Source organism: Alexandromys fortis, unplaced genomic scaffold (assembly GCF_014885135.2).
Source record: "Alexandromys fortis isolate MF-2015 unplaced genomic scaffold, M_Fortis_MF-2015_v1.1 scaffold_95, whole genome shotgun sequence".
In the NCBI taxonomy this organism is placed as follows: domain Eukaryota; kingdom Metazoa; phylum Chordata; class Mammalia; order Rodentia; family Cricetidae; genus Alexandromys; species Alexandromys fortis.
Window position 1 is genome coordinate 6,669,966 of NW_026067990.1, and position 21,747 is coordinate 6,691,712.

At 43.2% G+C, this 21,747-nt stretch overlaps 1 protein-coding gene across 1 annotated transcript; it reads right to left on the bottom strand.

Annotated features, from left to right (window-relative positions):
* Window positions 1–7,791: 7,791 nt before the first annotated feature.
* On the bottom strand, window positions 7,792–21,265 carry Cd40lg (CD40 ligand). Its single transcript, XM_050159685.1, has 5 exons — window positions 21,057–21,265; window positions 19,009–19,140; window positions 14,324–14,378; window positions 12,407–12,469; window positions 7,792–9,129 (listed from the first exon to the last, which is right to left on the bottom strand). The coding sequence occupies exons 1-5, from the start codon at window positions 21,210–21,212 to the stop codon at window positions 8,753–8,755; spliced, it is 783 nt and encodes a 260-aa protein (XP_050015642.1). The 5' UTR covers window positions 21,213–21,265; the 3' UTR covers window positions 7,792–8,752.
* Window positions 21,266–21,747: the final 482 nt, after the last annotated feature.

Genomic DNA, 21,747 nt, shown 5'->3' on the forward strand with positions numbered 1-21,747 from the left:
GAACACTCTACTTCTGAGAGTTCATGTTTTTATATTCCATATATGAGACTGAGATGCACGATGTTTGTCTTTATAAATAAGCCTGACTTATTCCATCTAGCACAATTCCCTCCAGGTTCATAATGCTGTTACAAATTAGTTTCTTCTTTTTGAGGGCAAAGTGGTATTCCATTGTATGTATATCTACCACATTTTTATCTATCTACTCATAGATTCTTACCTTAATTGTATATATATATATATATATATATATATCTGGAGTCAAGGCCTCACTGTGTAGCCATGGTTAGCCTGAAACTCAGTGTATATACTAGGCTGTCCTCGAACTCACAGAGATCTGTTTGTCTCTGGCTCTGAGTGCTGGAATTAAAGGGAGTGCAGCACAAATAATAAAAACCCAGAGACAGATATTGGGGTTCAACCTGGAAATCAGAAGAGGAAAGCCCCCAAGCCACTAGAGAGCTCTTACCTCTATGAAATCTTCAGACTGAAAGAGAGTGAGTTCCTGTCTCATCCCCCCCTTATAGTCCTCTCTGGTGCTGGGATTAAAGGTGTGCACAACCACTGCCCAGTCTCTATGGCTAACTAGTGTGGCTGCTGGGATTAAAGGTGTGTGCAGCCACTGCCTGGCTTGTATGGCTGACTAGTGTGACTGATTTATGCTAACCTTTAGACAAGCTTTACTTATTAAAGTACAGATGAACTATCACTACAAGGGTGTACAGCATCGTGACCAGTGCAGGTTATTCTAGATCTTGACTCAGTGAACAGTACTGCATTGGGTATGGGAATGCAGATATTTCTTCAACATAGTGATTGCCTTTCTTTTAGAAACGGTGAGGAGTAGGTTGAGGTTGGAAATTTTAGCTAGTCCATTCACATCAGCCTTCCCTCAGCCTTCCCTTTCCACTTAAGGTTCTATTTTACAGTGTGATCAACCGTGTAAAGTAGTGAGCAAATGTCACCTACTGGTGACATAGAACTTCCCTTAACTTCTCTATCTTTCATCTTCTGGCCTCAGCTTACAAACCACTTGAAGTGCATCTCACAAATTTCCTTCCAGCATTAAGAAAGATACCATCATTTTCCTATCCATGTACTCATCCCTTTTTGTGTTTTACAGCAGTTTGTCAATCTGTGATATTTTCACCCGTGATCTCTGGTGTCAGCAGTCAGGATGAGAAGTGTTTGAGTTGGGGGCCGGGGAGGGTTAACTCAGTAGATGCCACGAAAGCAGGGGACTCTGAGCTAGATCACCAGAGCACATGTAAAAGTGGTGATATGGTGGCATGTACCTATAACCCCAGAACTGAAATGGCAAAGACAGGTAGCTTCTTGGGGCTCACTGGCCAGCCAGCCTAGCCTGCTCGCTGAGTTACAGGCTGGTAAGAGACTACCTCACTAAGGTGGGGCTGGAGAGATGGCTGAGCCAGTAAAGGTGCCTGCCGGCCATGAAGGCTTAGCGGCTTGAGTTCAATCCCCAGAACACACATAAAGGTGGAAGAAGAGAACCAACTCCACAAAGTTGTCCTCTAATGTCTCCATATATGTGATGCCGCATGTGCATGCCTTACCTTCATAAATGTGAAGGAAAAAATGTAATTTATGTGCTAGAAATGCTGAAGCATGAATGAACAGTCTATATACAGTGGTTCTGTTGAACTTGTCCATATGGCCTAACTTGAGGACGACTGACCAGGTCTCTTCCTCAAGAGGGCACCAGATCTCATTACAGATGGCTGTGAGTCACCATGTGGTTGCTGAGAATTGGGAAGAGCAGGCAGAGCTCTTAACCACTGAGTCATCTCTCCAGCTCATCATAAATGTACACATAGCATAATAATAAAAATAAAGTTGAAAAATCTCCAAAAGGTGGATGAGTGATGTGCAATGGTCCTGATGTTGGCCTATGCCCTATACACACAGAGGGAGGGAGGAGAGGAGAAAGATGAACTGGATACCATTTGCTGCTCCACACTGTCTATTCCTATTCCCACATTTCCCCCCAAAAACATAAGGGCAAGCATATATTTTTCCAAAGTCTCACAGCAAGGGTTCTGGATATGATGAAGGTGCACATACATTTCCAGTTATGCTAAGAATGTTCGGTGCATAATTTAGACAAAGTCTGTCTTCTATTGGTCTTCAGGAAGTTCCCAATACACTGTGCTGTCTCTAGTCTACACTGTAGTGTCTCTGCTCGATCTTTGTGGGCGACTCTGTAGCAGTAACAGTGCCAGGCTGTAGTCATAGCAGCAACTTCCTAACATTTGGGTCGCAACTGCCATGAATGACTTTGAAGCCATTAGTTCACCAGAAACACACTTCTGTGCGCCCACATTTTTGTAGATAGCAAATTAACTTTCTGCTCGAGCTCCCTAACTGGTTTTTCCTTGCATTGAATAGTTACATTTAACTTTATGCCTCCCACACACTAAGAACTCTATTAAATGGTTCACGTATTTCGGTTCTTGCAAACTTCAAATGACTGGATCAGGTCTTTCTTGCTGTTGTCTCCATCTTACAGATGAATAAAGGTACAGAGATGTGGAATGATGAAGTAGTACATGGTGGAGGGGATTGAGTCTATGGTCTGGTCTACCTCTTGGGCATGTGCTTGCATACCACATTCCTCTTCTGCCCTTGATACCTGTCTCAACACTGCTTGTACATCAGCTGGCAAGCCCTGTGCTGGCCTCAGTGTGCTCCGTTTTGTTGGTTGTTTTGAGACAGGGTCTTGTGTATATCAAGCTGGCCTCAAATGTACTATGTGGCTCAGGATGACCTCGAACTTCTAATTCTCCTGCCTTCGCTACCTCTGATTTCTTGGATTACAAGCATGTGTTCCCATGCCAGGTTTTCTGGGGTACTGGGTATTGAACACAGGGTCTCATGCACGATATGCCAACATTTTCTGAATGAGCCACATCTCCTGTCGAGAAGCGAACTCTCAATTGTCAAATCTAGAGAACTGTTTTTCTTTTTCCCTTTTTTAAGGATTAAATCCCAGGCCAAACCCCTGAGGGTCTGGGTTAGTACCCCATAGGCTTTGTGGGGGTCTGCCAATTTTGTTTTAATTTTATTGAATTTTATCGAGCGCTACATTTTTCTCTGCTTGCCTCTCCCCTTCAACCCTCTGCCAAGGTCCCCAGGCTCCCAATTTACTCAGGAGATATTGTCTTTTTCTACTCCCCATGTAGATTAGATCTATGTATGTGTCCCTTAGAGTCCTCATTGTTGTCTAAGTTCTCTGAAATTGTAATTTGTAGGCTGGTTTTCTTTGCTTTATGTTTAAAAACCACTTGTGAGTGAGTACATGTGATAATTGTCTTTCTGTATCTGGGTCACCTCACTCAAAATGATGTTTTCTAACTCCATACATTTTCCTGCAAAATTCAAGATGTCATTATTTTTTTCTGCTATGTAGTACTCCATTGTGTAAGAGAACTGTTTTCAATACCCCAAAGTGACAATTTTTAAAGATGATTTCTCAGTATGTGCCTCAAACTGGTTTCAGATAACTCAAGTGTTGCCTGAAGCTGGTCTTTAACTTGTTACTGTTCAGTCTCAGCTGCCCTAATGCTAGAGTTACATATTCACAGATGTGCACTGCCGCACATGGCCCCTTGCGCTCTCTCTCCTGCCCTTCCTCCTTGTTTCCCTCCATCTCTCCCTCCCTCACAGAACTCTATCGTTCTCCCACTTTTTTCCTTTTGTGTATTTTGTGTTTGATTTCACTTCACATTCAGAGCCTTCTTGGTCCCATTTCATGGGCAAGGCTTCTCGGTATGTCGGAGCTTCCGAGTAGGATCCTCGACTATAGACACTTCAACTGCTGAATGCAGACCGCTGTTCCGTGCTTCACCATGGGCTTCGTTTGATGATCAGCCTGGGAGAGCAGAGTCTACTGGGACTTTCTGTTGACCTTCTTGTTGTGTCATCATCAACCCTGAAAACACAATACTCTCACCCTCCCCACTTTCCAGATGTGGACACCGTGAGGTTAAATGATTTGTTCACAGTTAGAAAGTCGATAGATTATGGAGCCTGGATTACCATTCTGACTAGTTCTAGAGTTAACCACCATACCACAACATGAACAGAATAATAGTCATTCTTAGTTCCAGGCACATTCCCACTTTAAAGGCCTAAGGAGGAACAGCTCCCAGTATAGTGCATCTGGTCCTGTGGCAATAGTTGAATACACTGCAAAACATGGTCCCACTGGAAGCCCAGGAGTGATGTAGAATAGTATCTTAGCTATGTAAAGATATGCTCCATCCGTTCGTGCTGCGGGCTATTACTTTAACGGTGCAAAGGTGTGCTACTCTTGTTGACACCATATTTGTTTGACAATGTAAGCGTGGGTGTTTATGTAAAGATGTGTGACATTTGTTTCACCTTCTCTGCCCAAGGCACCTGATTGGGCTACAAAGAGCTTAATGCCAGCGGCTGGGCAAAGAAAGGAAGGCTAGGCAGGGCTGGCCGGCAGAGAGAGGATAAATAGAAGGAAAAAAAATATCTTTGAGAAGAGAGAAGGGAAGAACGAGAGAAGGAGGAGGAGGGACATGCCCAGGCCAAGAAGCTGGGCAGATGCCAGCCAGCCAGATGCGGAGAAAAAGTGCAAGTGAGAAATACAGAAGAAAGAGAGGTAATAAGTCCCGAGGCAAAAAGGTCAATAAAGAGAAACAGGCTAAGTGAAAAAAAAAAAGCTATCCAGAAAGGAGCCTAATGTAGGACAATCATTTATAACTAACAAGCCTCTGGGACATGATTTGGGAGCTGGTTGAGGGCCTAAAAGAAAAAAGCCGAGCCCACAGGAGCCCACAGCTGCTTCCCTTTCAGTGGGGTGCTCCTGTGCTGAAAGCCTGTCACAGCACACATTTGCATTTTGTGGTTACCTGCTTCCTATCTAATAGCAAAGACAGCAATATTTGATACTGTGTTCATTTTCTGTTTATTTAGAAAAATGATCATTTCAATCATTCCTGCTCCACCATTCCATGGAATATAGAAGTGATAGGTTTATAAAGCACCGTGGGCTAGGGTTGTGGCTCAGATGCTTGCCTAGCATGCATGAAGCCTCGGGTTTAACCCCTAGTACTGAACAACCCAGGAATGGTGGCACAGGCTCCTGGGAGGTGGAGGCAGGAAGACTCTTGGCCAAGTCAGGGTTCTGGTTTGCTGAACAGGGTCGAGGAAGATGGCATTCAGTGGAATGACCAACATTGAAAGAGCTGTCCATCACACAGACAAAAGGAACAGGGGTTCCATCTATGTGCATTGGGTCTAAGAGTCTGAGCCCACTGCTGAGATGCAGGGCAATTACTAAAGCTATTACCTGAGTATACAGGCTCGCTCCTGCCATCCCAGGAGGATGAGAATTGGAAGCACAAAGATCTTTATAGACTTGAGCCCAGCAAGGAATACATAGTGAGGTCTAGGCCAGCCTGGGCTACTGAGGGAGGCCCTGTCTCCAAAAGCATAGCCAAAGCAAACAAAACCCCAAACAATGGCATCCCAAAAGTATTTCCGCAATCAACTGAAGGTGGCTGTTAAAAGCATGACTCTAGCAGAGAGATCCTATGGCATAGAGGAGAAGGGGAAGGCCTGCACCACAGTCTTTCAGAAGAGCAAGGGGACCTTGAGGAAACTAGGTGAGAGGCTGAGGGCCTTTGGCTACTTGAGGTGAAAGACTGGACAAAAAGGTCCAGGATGGCGCCGTGGGAAGTGGCATCTAGAGGGCAGTAGAGATTATAGGAAAACAGGAGACAGCCTAGAAAAATGCACTGGTTTTTATTTTTCTTTATTAACATTTTTTTATTTATTTTATATACCAACCACAGTTTCCCCTCCCTCCTCTCTTCCCATTCCCTCTACACCTCCCTTTTACCCCTCTCCCTGTCCACTCCTCCTCTGTCTCCATTCAGAAAGGGATATGCCTCCATGGACTTGAACAAAAAAATGCAGTGTTTTACGTCAATGATATTACTTCTGGTTACAAACATTTAACTATTTAATTAAATTTAATTTAATTAAAATCTAAAGAAAGAGTTTGAATGTGCAGCCCTGGCTAGCCTGGATCTCACTATGTAAACCAGCTTGGCCTTGAATTTGCTGCTATCTTCCTTCCTCTCCCCCAAACTATGCTGCTGTCTCGGGTGTACACCACCATCCCACCCCCTGCTTTTTTGAAAAATGTTCCTTACTACAAGTAGAACTTGTTTGGAATCTAATGGCTCCCAAGGAAAAGAAAGGTAGGCTAAAACACAGGGGGAATGTTTAAATTCAGAGAGCATGCATCTATAAAGATTATTTTTAAAAATCTGCCTGTATGTTCTGGTCTTGTTTGTACAGACAGTTCTAGGAGATACTGTTTACAAAGTGAGCATCCCTGAATCCATATACACATAAACAACAAAAATGAACTCAGTGGGTTATAGTTATGTACTTGTGCATCCTTATAAATTCATATATATGTAACACTAAACATCAAAACAAAAGAGACTGTCATCAATTTGAGAGGGGAGGGACATGGCAGGAGTTGGAGAGAGGGGACTTGGGCAGCACTATAGGTAGGAAAGGGAGAATGTGATGTAATTATACTTTAATTACAACGTATAAAAGTAAAATAAAAATAAATCTATCCAGGCGACAAACTCTACTAAACCAGTGATGTCTCTTGCCCACACAATCCCTACTATCTAACTCAGACAAAATGCATAAGGAAGATTATTCCCCAACATGGGTATTCCACTGCCGTAAAGAAGAGGGAATTATGATATATGTTTTGTTCCTCTCCATTTTGACTGAGCCGGTTCCTTCCTTAAAGCAGGCTTAAGAGTCTAATCTTCCTAAAAAAGGAAGAGCATCATGGCCGCCACTACTAGGTTGCCATGGCTGCTGTCTCATTTCCTTCAAGCCTCTTAGGTGGAGGTTTGTCAGCTGAGGCTTTTTTTTTTCAGTGCTTTACATGGATCCCAGGGCATCACACTTGCCAGAGAAGTACCTTGCAGCTGAGCCACCCTGACCTGCTTCATAAGTGAATATAGTAGAAGGATGTTTGCTCCGGGAGGGCACAAATGCATGGTGTACATAATTTACATAATTTCTGGTTAGTTCCTAAACCCACGAACATCAATCTTGCTCATAACAAAGGTCTCTTGTTGCGGGTTGTGTGCAGACACACGAGTTTGTCCGACATGGCGTCAGCATTACGCTGGGTTTTTATAATGCAAGAGCTCCAGTCAACACGTTGCTGTGCCCTTCACGCTATTGAAGAGCAGGGACGTGAGGAAATACCCTTCCTCCTTCCCTTTTTCATCTCCACAGTAGTATTTTTTCGGTGAATGTGTTTCTGTTAAGCAAAATATTCTACCAGTTCAATTGAATTTCTTATATCCTCATTTCTTATAGCACAGTTAAAGGTGGACTTCAGCAGGAAGGCTCTAGGGCCAATAGTGATGCTCCAGCTCCATTTCCTCTTGCTTAGAGTCAAGCCACCTAAAGAGTTGAAAAAAAAGCTTTGATACTGCTTCTCATTTAAGGCTCTCTCTCCAGTCCCTCTTAGATGTGATCAATTTTGAAAATGTCAGTCTCTTGCAACCTTCACAGGGCAAGTTGGAAGTAGAAGCCCAGATTGCTTTCACCGACCAGGCTTACATATCATCTATCAAAGGCTATGGCAGACTTCCAGAGAGCATGCTGTCACTAAGATAGCTCGCTTCGTGCTCAGCTTGAGAACTACATTTATGGTAATAGTAAAAAAAAAATTGGCAAAACTCCCTTCACTACTCACCTTCTCAACCTGAGTTGGCGCAGAGCTATAAGTACTAAACAACAACAATAACACGGTAAAGGCTCTTTATTATTCAAAAATAAATAATGACATAATCATTAGGTTCACTACAGAAACAATGGAGACTGCAGGGAGCTACAACAGATTCCTTTAAATACAGTTGTCCCCCGAGGAGGAATAGCCAGGCCAGGAGCTGCTGTCTACACTGCCCTGACTGTGCTGGAGACAGGGACAGGGGAGAGAATAAGAGAACCAGTCAGTAAGAGCATGGCTCTATGTGATGTGTGTGTGTGTGTGTGTGTGTGTGTGTGCATGTGTGAGTGTGGAGAGAGAGAGGGAGAGAGAGAGAGACAGAGAGACAGAGAGAGAGAGACAGAGAGAGAGACAGAGAGAGATTGGAGAGATGTAAAGACTGAGTGTTGGGTCTTGGGGGTGGGGAGGTAGAGGCAGACTTTCTCAGTTCTCCCTGGGAGACTTTAGAAACTGGCCTCTTGGGGCCACAGGGAACCCCAAGCCAACCATAACAGATGGTGAGCTAAGGCTCACAGCGGCCCTTGAGCATCTTTCCTGGAAAGCCAAGTACACTATCCACTGAAAGACACGCTCCTGAAGCAACACAGCAGAGCTCGCTCCGCTATCTGCTCTTTCATCTGAGCTCTGCCATCTGTGCTTCATGCCTTGGCCTTTCCTTAGGGCTCTCTGGCTGCAGGCATCAGTAGAGGTGCTGCTTCAGGTTACAAGCTCTTAGGGAGCAGGGTCCGTTAGGATTTGTGCCTGCCCTGTAATTCTCTTATCTCAGCTCTATGTGCCTTGGGGTACATAATAAATAGTTCTCTGTGAGGAGGGTCCAAGGGTTATAAATAGGCAGTCCAACAGGGGGCGGGTCCTAACTGATTTGCTGTGTGGGAAAGACTGCCGGCATCAGCCCTGCTGCAGCCTGGGACAGCACACTGTTCAGATTTTGAGCAAGCCGAAAGATGTGAAGCCGACTCCGTGCATCACTTGGCTTGCATCAGTCACGTTGACGAACAAAGAAGAGTCTTCTTGCAACTCAAACACTCCTCCCAAGTGAGCAGACTGTTGGCCGCAGGGCTTGGAGGAACTGTGCGTGTTTGCCGCCCTGAGTAGGATTCTCTCAGATCCACTGGTGGACTTCAGGCAGAGGCTGACTAAAAATGGGTCTTTACTCGAAGGCTGCTGATTAGAACAGAAGGTGACTTGGGTGTACACATAGTAGAGTCCTTGTCTTTTAACGGTCAGCTGTTTCCCACTTTCGAGGGTTACCAAGTTGTTTTTCATGGTATAATATCCTTTCTTGGCCCACTGTAGAACTGTAACAAAGAGAAGGAAATCCCTGGTGAGCAGAAGCCTAGCATGGCATATATTCTAACAGGAAGTACAGTGGAAGGTTGGAGGCTGACTTTATGTGAGAACTAATTCTCAAGGCCTCTTGTGGCCATCAGAGGCACAGTGAACATAGATACCAATTCTACATGGGCTTCAGAGGCATTGTCAGCTTTCAACCTGGCTTTTCTTCAAACTTGGGCAAGTCACTTGATCACCCAAAGCCTAAGTCCCTCGACAACAGAACAGGGACAGTATGAAAGTATATTTCAGAGACTTGGAAAAGTTAAAGTAGCAGATGACAGCAAGGTTTCTCGCTTTAGAGTTCTTTGAGCCAGTGTATCCTTGAATTTAAGATAGCCAGGCAGGGGATGTGCACCTAGAATTCCCACACGGAGGCAGGGAATGTCAAGCTCAAGGTCAGTGTTATCTTTGGCCACTTTGAGACTCACCTGAGTTAAGTGAGACCTTGTCTCAAAACAACAACACAAAGGGGACTGAAGAGGTGGACTCTAAAGAAGAGCCCTGGGACATGCTGGCATTCACCCTACAGAAAACATGAGTCCCAGGCTCAAGGAACACCCCTGCTTCAGGGGAACAGATGAAGAGTGATGAGAGAGGGTAGCCTCTTCTGGTCTCTGTATACCCCCACTGCTCCCCACTCATGTGTACATTCATACAGGCATACATATGGAAACATGAATGAATGGTTTAAAATGAAGTGCAAATGATTTCAGAATTATGCATAGCATATAAATCTTACTCATGTGAGTGTGAATACTTAGCTTATCACGAATTCTACAAAAAGTTGTCTGTCTACCGAGTTTAGCAACAACTCAGAGACAAGACCCCATTTCTTCCTCCTACCTTACGCTCTTGCAAACCTGACTTGCCTCCCACGACCAAGTCTAAATTAGGCGAGGAAGTATGAAAATAAACCATGTGCTCACTTAACTGGGTTTTCATCTCTCATTGGAGTGGGTGCCACCAACTTGAAAGTACCCATATTCTTGTGGCTACGGCAGAGTCCCCACCAACAGTGTGCCATTTTCTATGCTGAGACGTTGAGTGGGTTCAAAGCCGTGTGTGTACCCAAGTTCAAATCTCAGCTTCCACAGAAAGCTCAGTTTGATGGGGGGGGGAGGGGTGGGAGGTGGGGAGAAGTAAAAGTATTGGTATATTTGCTTTCTTGAGATTTTCCAAATATTTTATGTGATGGTCTTACATTAACTAGGGCATAAGATACTTCTTTTTTCAGACTTCTCCTTTTGCATAAGAAGGCATCTCACCATTCCTGATATTTCTGGGTACTCCAAATTCTCCATAGAGGGCGTTTGTTTATGATGGTTTCACATTTGGGCAATTTGATTCTGTTTAATGAATTAGGTCTCTCCTTTACATTTTTTTTCTTTTCTGAGACAGGGTCTCAGTACAAATCCTTTGCGGGCCTGCAACTTGTTTTGTAGGCCAGGCAAGCCTAGAACTCGTGGAGATCTACCTGCCTCTGTCTCCCGAGTTTCCTCCCCTTTGGGGGGCACAGGATTTCATGTATGCCCGGTTGGCTTAGAATTTGCTTGGTAGGCTAGGATGATCTTAACCATCTAATCTTTATGCTTCCATCCCTAGCGCTGAGATTACAGATGTGTGCCACTAGGCTCTGCTTTTTCACTTAGGTAATTCCTTACTTCATTGTAGTTCTTGCTAGGGCATGTTGGTCAAGTTTGTAGTGTCATGTCCAGAAAAGACAGAAATGCGGAGCTGCGGTGTACTGGACTATATCTTTCCTACTTCGTCCTGTGAAGATCTACTGTGGTATAGACGTGTGAGATATTTCACAAGCAGTACACATTCTAGGCCTTTCGAAGAAGTCAGAATTCCACTAAATATATCTAAGTACCAAAGGATTTAGGTACCAATTGACCAAGACCAGTAGGAAGTGATTCTAAGGGATTTCTCTGTTGTAATTTAATGCAAAAGTGAATAGATTGTGTGAATGGCTTCCCTGCCACAGAAATAATTGTGGTGTTTTCCCATAAGCATGTTTTAAGAGAATGTTCTATGAGAAAAATTAATAAATATTATAGGAACAACTGGTCTCTATGAAGAACTTTATGTCCCTCTGGATAGCTCAGTGAAGTAAGCTAAGTACTGGCATTTTATTCTGGAATAGCGTAGTTTGACAGTGTAACTCTTCTCCCACGTTAGTTGATTGATATTCAAAGCTACCCTGTGGAGTATGTGAGAAAGAAAACCACCTCAAACTGAATGGCATGTGTCTAAAGTCAGTTTTAAGTGGTTCATGGCTCTCGAACCTAGTGTTCCCAAATTCCCTAACCAGAATGCTTACGTCTGTACCACACAATGCATGTGCTTCTGTGGTATAGCCACTGAGGGGCTCAAGTCACCTCAGAGACATGATTGTGTCTTCCTTTGTGTTTCTGTCTTTGTCTCTTACACACACACACGTACAAATTCACACACATCATTTAGAATGCAGTCGTCCATGCCTTTATATACATGGGGAATTTTATGCTAGCAAACATGTTTCCATCCATCTACAGATGTGATCCACTCTACAGCATCGGCTAGCACAAGCTAGAGATTTGAGGAAGAATAGGACCTGGAATGACGTTAGGAGGTATATGGAAATCAAATAGGGGCTAGGATGAAAATAGGAAATGCATGGAAATAAAGGCATTCCGTGCTGAAAAGATCACGGTATGCCATCTGTTGTTACTTCGTTGAAAAATCTAACATCTTGGCACCTATTGATCGTTACAAAATGGTTTTGCCTTTAATTTCCCTAAGGTGGGCCCCACTGAGGCTGGGGTTAATCATACAGGGACTGACAGATGACACAAAAGACCTCCTGGGACCCATTTATACACAGTGAGGAGGGCTTAGGAGGAGAGATGTCCCCAGTAAGGAGGTCACTACCTGCCATCTCTTTTTATGCTTGCGAAATAATGGTTCCCCCACCCAGTCATTCGTCATTTAGAATCAGCTACTGAGCAAAAACATAATGAGAACATCAGGACTCTTTCCCACCTCCTTTTGTCGCTCTAAGTCCCATCTGTGCATTTGAGCTGACTTTGATGACAAAGAACAGTGTGTGAGAGTTATATGGGTAGGTTTGTAAATTGGTCCCTGGAGGAAGAGAAGTGCCTAATGATTAGGCCTCATAGCTTTGGGGTACCCCACACACACATATGCACACATACTCACACACCTAGGTGGCTTTCACTCAGATGCTATGGGACTTACCAGATGTTGTTTTACTGTTGGCCTCACTGACAACATGTACTGCAATTTGAGGGTCCTCATCACCTGAAATGAAACCAAAAACATACTGTCAGGCCAAGGAAACCTACAACTGCATGTGGAACTAATGGGTCCAGTTTTACAACAGCGGAATAGTGACTGAGTTTACCTTAAAGGATGGAAAACTGGTCCAGCAATCCTTCCCATTGAAGGAAAGGGTGGCTTCTAATACCTTAAAACCTGTATTGGCTGTTTCCATCGATCCCTTTTCCTGATATTCAATACTCAATTCTGCTTACCTCAGATGGACAGAGGCTACAATATTTGCTTTCATTAAATCTGCCTTGAATTGTGCTTTTAAGAACACATGCCATACACTGGAGAGTAGTGGGCATCACTGCTGTGCCTGGGCACTGAGTTAGTAATATGATTATCAGGTCTGATTTGGTCAAATGACTTTCACACTACGACACTGAGCTTTCTTTGTCTTGCAAGAGCCTTGCTTCCCAAATAAAAGTACTCATTTCCTAAGTATAGAAACTGTGGGTGCTTTCTTTCCAGTTATGAGCCCGATTCTGAGAATGTTGTAGGTATATTATGGAGGACGTTTTGATGACAAAACCATGCATAATCTGAAAGACCAATTTGGTCAAATTTATGATTTGTCTAAAGACAAGCATCCACAGGGGCTTTTCCTTAAAATCTCACTGTAATTAGCAGATAAAACAGCATCATGGAACATGTCTTGCAGTCACTGTGAGGAGGAAAGCTTCAAGGGAATTAGATGAGCCTTTGGCAACAGACCAGTGCTTGAAACAGGTTCTGAGCACCCTCTACACCTAAGAAAATTGTGTCTATACCATTATATGTACTCATGTCCTCATGTGCATTAGATTTGTGTAGCTACAACATTGTGTTCAATAGCTTTGTAATGTCATAGTTTCTGCAGCAGCACCCCCTTTCCCTTTTGCTGCTACTCAAGTCACTCAACACATCACTGGTTTGGGGGTATGGTATTCTAAAGGGACTTGGAGAGAGCTGTGTTCAGAAAAGAACATGACTTGGAGAGGAAAGAACCTGGGAAGGATCATGGAGGGAACAGTGGAAAGTACTGGGCATATTCAGCATAGATAGAAAAGTTCACTGGGAACTCAGGGTCATGGTTGCTGTCTTCAGTAGCCAGACAGTCATCATATAGGGAAGTAATTATTTTTTGCATAATATAGACTCAAAGAACAGAAAGGTATCCAATAAGTAGACATTCAAGGAACAAAATTTGAGGCAAGATGTTTTTGGGTAGATGTTGACTTTAATATAATTCTTAGAGCTGTTCAAAGATAGAGCAGGTTGTCTCACTAAGTATAAGGTATTCTATCTCTAGCCATGGCTGAGAAGAGGTCATCTGTTTAGTGCTGCTTCAAAGGGGATTCATATTCTCAGAGGTGCACTGGGTTTGAGGGCCATTATGGTCCCTTCATGATCCCTACCTATCTAGGACACAGTCACTTCAAGAACAGGCAAAGATGAGAATGGAGCATCTCATTCATTGATCCAGGAGACCCACGGGGTACTGTCCTCCCACAAAATAGTTGTCATTGAATGATGAATGCCATTTTTTGCCAAATGATGACTTTCTTGTAATCTGGTGCTCTGAAGGTGGAGCCAGACTGTGTGATTGTTTGGATAAGGGTATTGGAGGTGGGGTTCCTTCATATTTGATATTATCAATATTACAGGAACATATCCTCATCAAGGTGGACATGAAAAGCCTTTCTGTGTCACTAAGGCTTGAGAAGGTACCAATTCGACCAGTGTCTTTTATTTTATTTCCAGGGCTAAGTATTCCCTAGTTCATGTGGTCAACCTAAAGCTTCTGTGTACCCTTTAAGCGTTTATAGACATTGGTAAATAGCAGCATACCTTTTTGCATTTCATAGCTGGTTTCTTTTTTCTCTTCTGTGTTTAAACTTACATCCTAAAAGGAGAAGCATTGCAAAAGATTAGTTGGCAGAAGCTCTGCTTTAGGGGTTTGCAAGGGCTCATTCATTTGGCAACTGTCAGTACCATGCTGTCTGTGCCTGGTGAGGATTATAATATAGACGAAGATGCTGTCGTTAATTCCTTCATAGCAATTGAGAGTCCCTATCTCTGACAGATGAGCTGACAGCCCAGAAAACTCAGGGGAGACCCTGGAAGCAAAATCCAGGCCTTATTATCTCCATTACAGTGCTTTCCCCAGACCAGAGGTTGTGATTTTGACCCTTGCTATGACCCTGGCCTCCCTGCCTTTGACGGATATTGATAAATAATGCTGAATGGGTCAATAACTCAACACTGGGAGCTGGCATACAGAATCTTATCAGACATGATGCAGGGTGTGGGTCTGTTCCAATGAGATTGCTTGGAAACCTCGCAGGGATAGATTTGAATATGATCATGGGAGAGAAATGCAGATTTTTACTTTGATTGTGTTTTTGTGGTAGCTGTCCCGTATGGCCTGGACTTATTTAGAGTAATCAACATTCAGAAAATATAGGCCATCTTCTTCTAATGCTGGTGATGGTCTTCAAAACACGTGGTTTCTTGTTTTTCTTTTAAGATTTTTATTTCGTTTTTGACAATCCCATGCATATGGTTTTGTGTTTTTAAGACAGGTTCCCATGCAGCCTAGGCTAAACTTGGACTTGTTACAAAGCTGATAGTGATATTGAATTCCTGATCCTCTTGCTCCTACCTCCCAGATGCTGATTTTAGCCATGTATCACAATGACTAGCTAGTGCAACACTTAAAGATTTCTTCTACTTAGGAGGCGACAGAATGCTAGTCACGCTTAAGGAAGCTAACACAGACTTCCTTCTATGTAGATTGAGAGATGAAAAAGGCTATCGCCGCCATTTTAAGGAGGGGGAATGAAAGGTCTGGCAAGAATGAGGTTACCTAAAGGGTCTGAGAATTAAATGAAGTACAGAACACAGGACCGCATTCCCAGACCTGGCTAAGTCTGTTTCACCGCTCGATTCTGAACAACAGGGGAAAGAAAACGGTAGTCTTTCCACACCTAATAGTCCTGTGCTCCTTGACATTCCTGGAACCTAATGTCTGCAGGGCCCTTCCTCCGCTTTCCTCACTCCAAGAAGACATTTGTGGTGTTAGTCCTGACTATCACAGCTATGCGCCTCAGCTCAGTTGCCAGATGTGAGGGCATAAGGCGCAGAGACCCAAAGGGGAATCTGAGCCTTAAAACGTTCACATGGGCTCCACAGATGTTCACATGGGCTCCACAGACCAACTTTCCATTTGAGCTGCTGTGGGGCACCACGGCAATGCGGCAACAGGAAAATGTTTGTGAGCTAACAAGTAAACAAATGACTGTTTGGTGTCTCTCAACCACTGGTGTGTGATGAAGGAAGTTAAGATGCTACTTCGGGCTAGATGGTTGCAGCGATCTTGGGGCCTGGCCCAGATGAAAACGTGAAGTCAGCAAAGTTTGTCTTTTATGCACCCAGTTTTGCCTTTTTGTGAACTTTCCCCAAGCCACACTCCTCAGAACCTTTTTTTCTTCACTTTTCACTTAAACTGATAGACTTTTAAAAGTCAAATTTCAGAGAAATCTTGGATTAATGATTTCTCTTCCAATGGAAACCTACATGGCAGGTATGGATCTAGTACCCTTTATGGAAATGATTTGACGCCATCAAAGGCACCTCGGGCATTGGTAGACAGATAACCTCGAGACTGAACCCTCTAGACAGGGAGTGAAGTAGATTTCAATGCTGTTCAAAGTGGTGCTTCCACTTGCCCTACCGTGAGCCCCGACTCCCATCTCTGTCATATTTGTCTCTGAAGTTAGCGAGCTTTTAGTCATGAGAGGGTGACCCCTTTTTTTAGAGATAGTGCAGAGAAGACTGGAATTCTAAGAACTAAGAATTGCATCTGGTTAGTTCTAGGATCCCATCAGACCCCGTGAATTCAAGGTTACTCCAAGCCAGCCAGATCATGTTCCCAAATCCACTAATATTAGCTGAGGAAACACAGATCTAATCTGGATTTAGTCTATACTTGACGTGCTGGCCTAAGCAGTTCCAAATACTGTTTCAGAGTCCGATCTCTAGGGAAATGGTGATCTATACGGGGACCAAGATAGAAGATCTTGGCCTAGGGTATAGTAAAGCTGTGATGCTTTGCCTGGGGCTCTATAGCTGCTGCAGTAGACTCAAGGGGCATCACTGACAGGCATATCACGTTACTAGGGCCTTGCCTGATGTGCCTAAAACTGTTCTACTTTCTTTTTCATATAAACAGGACTGACTCTTCCTTACTCCTATCCTGGGTAGATGATTCTGGAAACTTTCCAAATCAGACCTAAATGAAGGCAAAGGGAATTGGCAGGTTACCTGTGAAACCTCTCTGTAAGAAAAAAAAATGGGGTGGGGGGACCAAGCCACTTTCACTGCCATTCAAGGAAATTGAGGATTGTTCACATAGTGACAGAAGACCAGAGCTGGTAGTGTTCTTACAGAATCTCATTCCCTTACACAATACAAGAGTAACTGCGGCTCAGAATAAATGAAATCATTTACCAAGGCTGTTCAGCAAAACATAATCATTAATCTATTTGGGATTATCAACCATCATCTTTGACACAACTTTATGCACATTAAAATTAGAGGTACCTCACAATACCTTATATTACATCCACAACTCTATAAGCCCTGCAGAAACCTAAGATGTTTTCTGAATTTACCAATCTTACGAATAAAAGTGATGGAGGTTTTATCTAAATCATAGATTCTGCAATACAGGTGTTCATACAAGGTGTATTATAACCTTGCATAATAAAAAGTTAACTTGAAAAACAATTAGGCCTTGTAGAGAATAGAAACAATAAAACCTGGATTAATCTAAACATGGTGGTACATGCCAATAGTTAGAAGCAGGAGAATCAAGAGTGCAAATGTTCAGCTACATAGCAAGTTCAAGGCCAGCCTAGGCTATACAAAATTGTTTCCAAAATATAAATAAATAAATTCTACTTTAGTATAAAGAACTTAAAAGACAGTGGCAGATTTGAGCTGTATTCTGATCCCAGTAAGCAGCCCAGGAATAAGCTTTTAGACTCTTCTTCACTGGATTAAATTACATCTTGTTGACAGCACAGGAAAATATGTATTAAATTCACAAGTAAGATCTAAAGAGGACAAAGAGGTGGCTCAGCGGGCAAAGACCAGCTGCCAAGCATGAGGAACTGAGTTCGGTCCGCAGGACCCATGTCGTGAAAGGAGAGAATCAAGTTTTGCAAGTTGTCCTCTGACTTCCAAATGTGTCTCAAAGTTACAAATGAAGTAAGATCTTACTCTCTTTGCTCCATTATTTGATTACACATTATCTTTATATAAGAATGAATTCTGGAACCAGACAGTGGCGGCTCACACCTTTAAACCCAGCACTCGGGAGGCAGAGGTAGGCAAATCTCCATGGAGTTTGAGGCCAGCCTGGTCTACAAGAACTAGTTCCAGGACAGCTAGGACTGTTACACAGAGAAACCCTGTCTCAAAAAGTATAAAACAACAACAAAAAGAGTGAATTTCTGTTGGTTTGTTCAGATGACCGCCCAGTGGACTCAGAGCTGCCCTCAACAGGAAGTGGGTGCTGTCTCTTAGAGCAGCTCCTAAACTACCAATGGATGACCAAAGGTCGTCAGCACTCTGAAGGGAAGCGGCAGGAGAGTTTTTGATGTTCTGTTTCAGGGGGGAAAAAGAACACCTTAAGCTCATGTTTGTAGTGAACAAATAAATGGAAAAATTCTGGAAAGTCATGTATTAGATACTCAGTTAATAGTAAGCTGGACGACAGCTGGGTTGTTTAGAAAGCTTTGAACCTTTAGATTGAAACCGCTCCATAAGAGAGCAGTGTTGCACGAGCTCTATTGTGAGTGGCATTGAGAACAGGCATCTACTTCTTCCCATGCAACAGAAGGGAAGACCACACTCTCACGGAATCACCATAAGCACTGAAGACAGGACAGAAAATACCTTCCCCTATGGCCTCCCAAGTTATTACTTTCACTACGAGCTGGAGATCAGAGCCTGGTCTCACGATGGGAAGATAGCAAAGGATGCATGGATAAATGCAGAAATACAAAACTCTAACTGCATGCACTGCATAACTACTGTGTGGTAGTTGCATGTGTGTGTCGCTGTGCATGCGGGGATGCATTTTCTCCAGAGAACCCCTTTTCTATGGCAGTGATGTGAACAGGTCCAACTTTTAGCTTCATTTTACCCTAAGGCGTTGTCTTCGTTTTGTGCTTTTCGTATGTGCGCATCTCCACACCCACCTATGTGTGTACACATACATGTATTTATGAGCACGTGTGCTCACATAGAACACAGCTTGAGAAAGTCTCACTCTGTAGAACAAACTGGCCTAGAACGCGGGAATTCTGTCGTCCTACTGTGTCCTCTAGGGCACTGCCCTTGAAGGTGTGACCACCACCCTTGATTACAGTTGGAAACATTTCTAGTGTCAGAATTCAGTTCGAAGAGCTGGGAAACGTGCTGAAGGTTCTCAGTGGAATGAATCCTCCAGGAGCTGAGTGCCTTACCTTGACGAGGTCTTCATATCTCCTTTTTACCTCCTTGCAGTTCAGCAAGGATAAGGATCCTTCTCCTCTGATGCATTTCTGCAGCTGTTTTATGAATACAAAATCTTCATGAAAGCTTACTTCCTCTTCTACCTGTTGGGAAATAGCAGGCTGATGAGCAATGGCATTGTGAAGAATACGGCTAACGATGTCTGCCTCCACACTCTCTTCACAGCCCTGAAGAGAGGGCGGCTTGGAGAGCATAAATGGGGGGATATTAGAAGTTATTATGTTGGATTATTGCTGTTTGATGCTTGCCATTTAGCAACCTTAAAAAGCCAGTGATTCAGATGTCATGTTATCTAACGTCTCTGGATAGGAATCACGACCACTCTAGCGACCTTTCATCACAAGGTATCTATGTTTTTAATGTACCACAACAGCAATATCCTATAATTGTCATATTTCCCATCAGCCATAACACAGTTTGCTGCTGAGCTAGTTTGCCTCCTTCATGGCAGTGCTCACAACATGGGGCATTCTAGAGAAGTTCATCTCTAACGTGGATTTATAATTACATCTCTCATCTCCCTAATACTTGGAGAAAGCATTTGCATGCTTAAAGAAATTCTCTCTCAGCCCCGAAGTGAATGAGATATTTACTTTTCCAATATTGGAGTAATTGAATGTATGCTATTAACTTGTGTTGTCAACTAACTCCATACCACACGTTTGTCTTTAAGTGGAGATTATCCGCTTTCAAGACAAGAACTGATACAGTCATGGAAGAACATGCCTACAACCCCTGCACTTGCTAGGCCGAGGCGGGAGTGTTGCTGTGAGTTAAAGGTCAGTCTGGTTTATCTATGGTCAGTTCCTGACTATTCTGGGCTACATTATGAGACTCTGTCTCAAAAATGAAAAGAAAAATCCAAAATCAACCGAACGAATATTGCATTTGAGTCTATATGGGTTATAGTTTCCCCATTATCCTCCAGGCCTATATACAGCCATTTGACAGAGCCCACCAAATAAGTAAACAATCAGACCCAGAACCTGTCTCTTTGCCCAGCAGTGAAGACCAGTTTGAGTAGGCAAGCAGATTGTCTCTGCTCTCAAAACCCGTCACTGCCTCTCCTTATACTGATAGGAACTTCATGACCTTCATTTAGGCCCCCATTTCAAGAAAGGCTAGCCAATGATCCCAGAAAAAAATCCAGCCATCCAGGTGATGCCTAGCCATTGTCCTTACTTCCAGACTTTAGGGACAGCTAGATACTCGAGACTTTTCTCCTAGTCTTGTGATTGTCATTTTGTGACACAACCCGCCTGCCCCTCACTGGAAGTGAGCCAATATATGGATATAAGGTAAGCCCTGAAGTTACCTTTTTCTACACAGCCTACTCTCTCCCTGTCCCCTCTTTTCCCTGTATACCCAATCATTTAAGTGTGGAAGACACTTCAGAGGACAACAGAGCCGCTTACAATGGCAGTTGACATTGAAGAATTGTACAGACAGCATCATTCTGATTTTTTTAAAAATCTGTAAACGCAGGTGATGGTACATATCTGTACTAATCCAAAACACAACGGAATTTCAGACCAAATCAATGTTCTTTTTGTCTCGGTCAAATTTTTAAAGAAAAACGTTGTCTTCATGGGGGAAAAAAAGAGTTTACTTTATGAAGCAAATTATAGAAAATCACCATAACTGCTGCTGGTCTGGCACTTACTATGTACCAGGCACTATTCCAGGTGATTTACGGGCTAGATTCATCTGATCTCTGGCAGGAGACCCATTTTCATCTCTATTTTCTTGGTGTAGAAAGAGCAATAGAAATACAAATTGACATGTCCAGAATCTCAGAGCAGTTAAGAGCCAAGCTAAGATTTGAAGCCAGGCTGTCTGGCTTCAGACCCCTTAGTCAGAGGCAAAACTGTGAGACCCCCACTGTCTAGGCAACAAGACTATTAATCCACTTAAGCTTTCTACTGTCCTCCACCATCTGGGTAGGACTTAAATCAACCAGTGTCCAGATCAGTTAATGCAGGCTTGCAGGTCCCCTTACCTTATCCAGTCTTCGATGAAGATACACAGCATAAAGTGCCGAGCCAATCATCTGGGTGATGAGAAAGGCTGTAAGTATATACAGAAGAATTTTCATGCTGACGGGCAGTCCGGGAGCCACGGATCGGGGAGAAGGTTGACTGTATGTTTCTATCATGCTGGCTTAGAGTCGAAATGGTGTCTTCTGACCAAGAAGGTGACAGAGGCAGCATGAGAAGACTGTCAAAGTGGCCGCCTTACTCAGGATTAGTTAAGAGCGCACAATCGTCGCAGCCCACACTTCCTGGAAAATGTGCTTCGTAGTCTTCTGTCCCAGCTACCAAAAAAAAAAGTTACGTAAAGGTTTTTTCTTTTCTTTCCTTTTTTTTTTTTTTACAAAAAAAATTGCACCCATATCATTTACTTCCAGGCTTTCCCTTTTGTTAGTAAAGAAGAAACAAGTTTCGTCTTCCATACATTCATTCTTGCCTTGAAATGTCACAGACTTCTTAAGAGACAATGGCAGTATTTTCCTATCACTGCCTAAAGTTTGGGGCTCACCAGTTTCAAGGAAAGTGACAGATGAGTCCACTAGTAATAAAATCATTTCAATTTCAATCTTACTAATATATCAGGAACATGGTATAAGGGGAAAGGAACAGAGGTTAGAAAAAATATGGATTGATTTGGTGCACTGTGTTTCAAGACTTTGT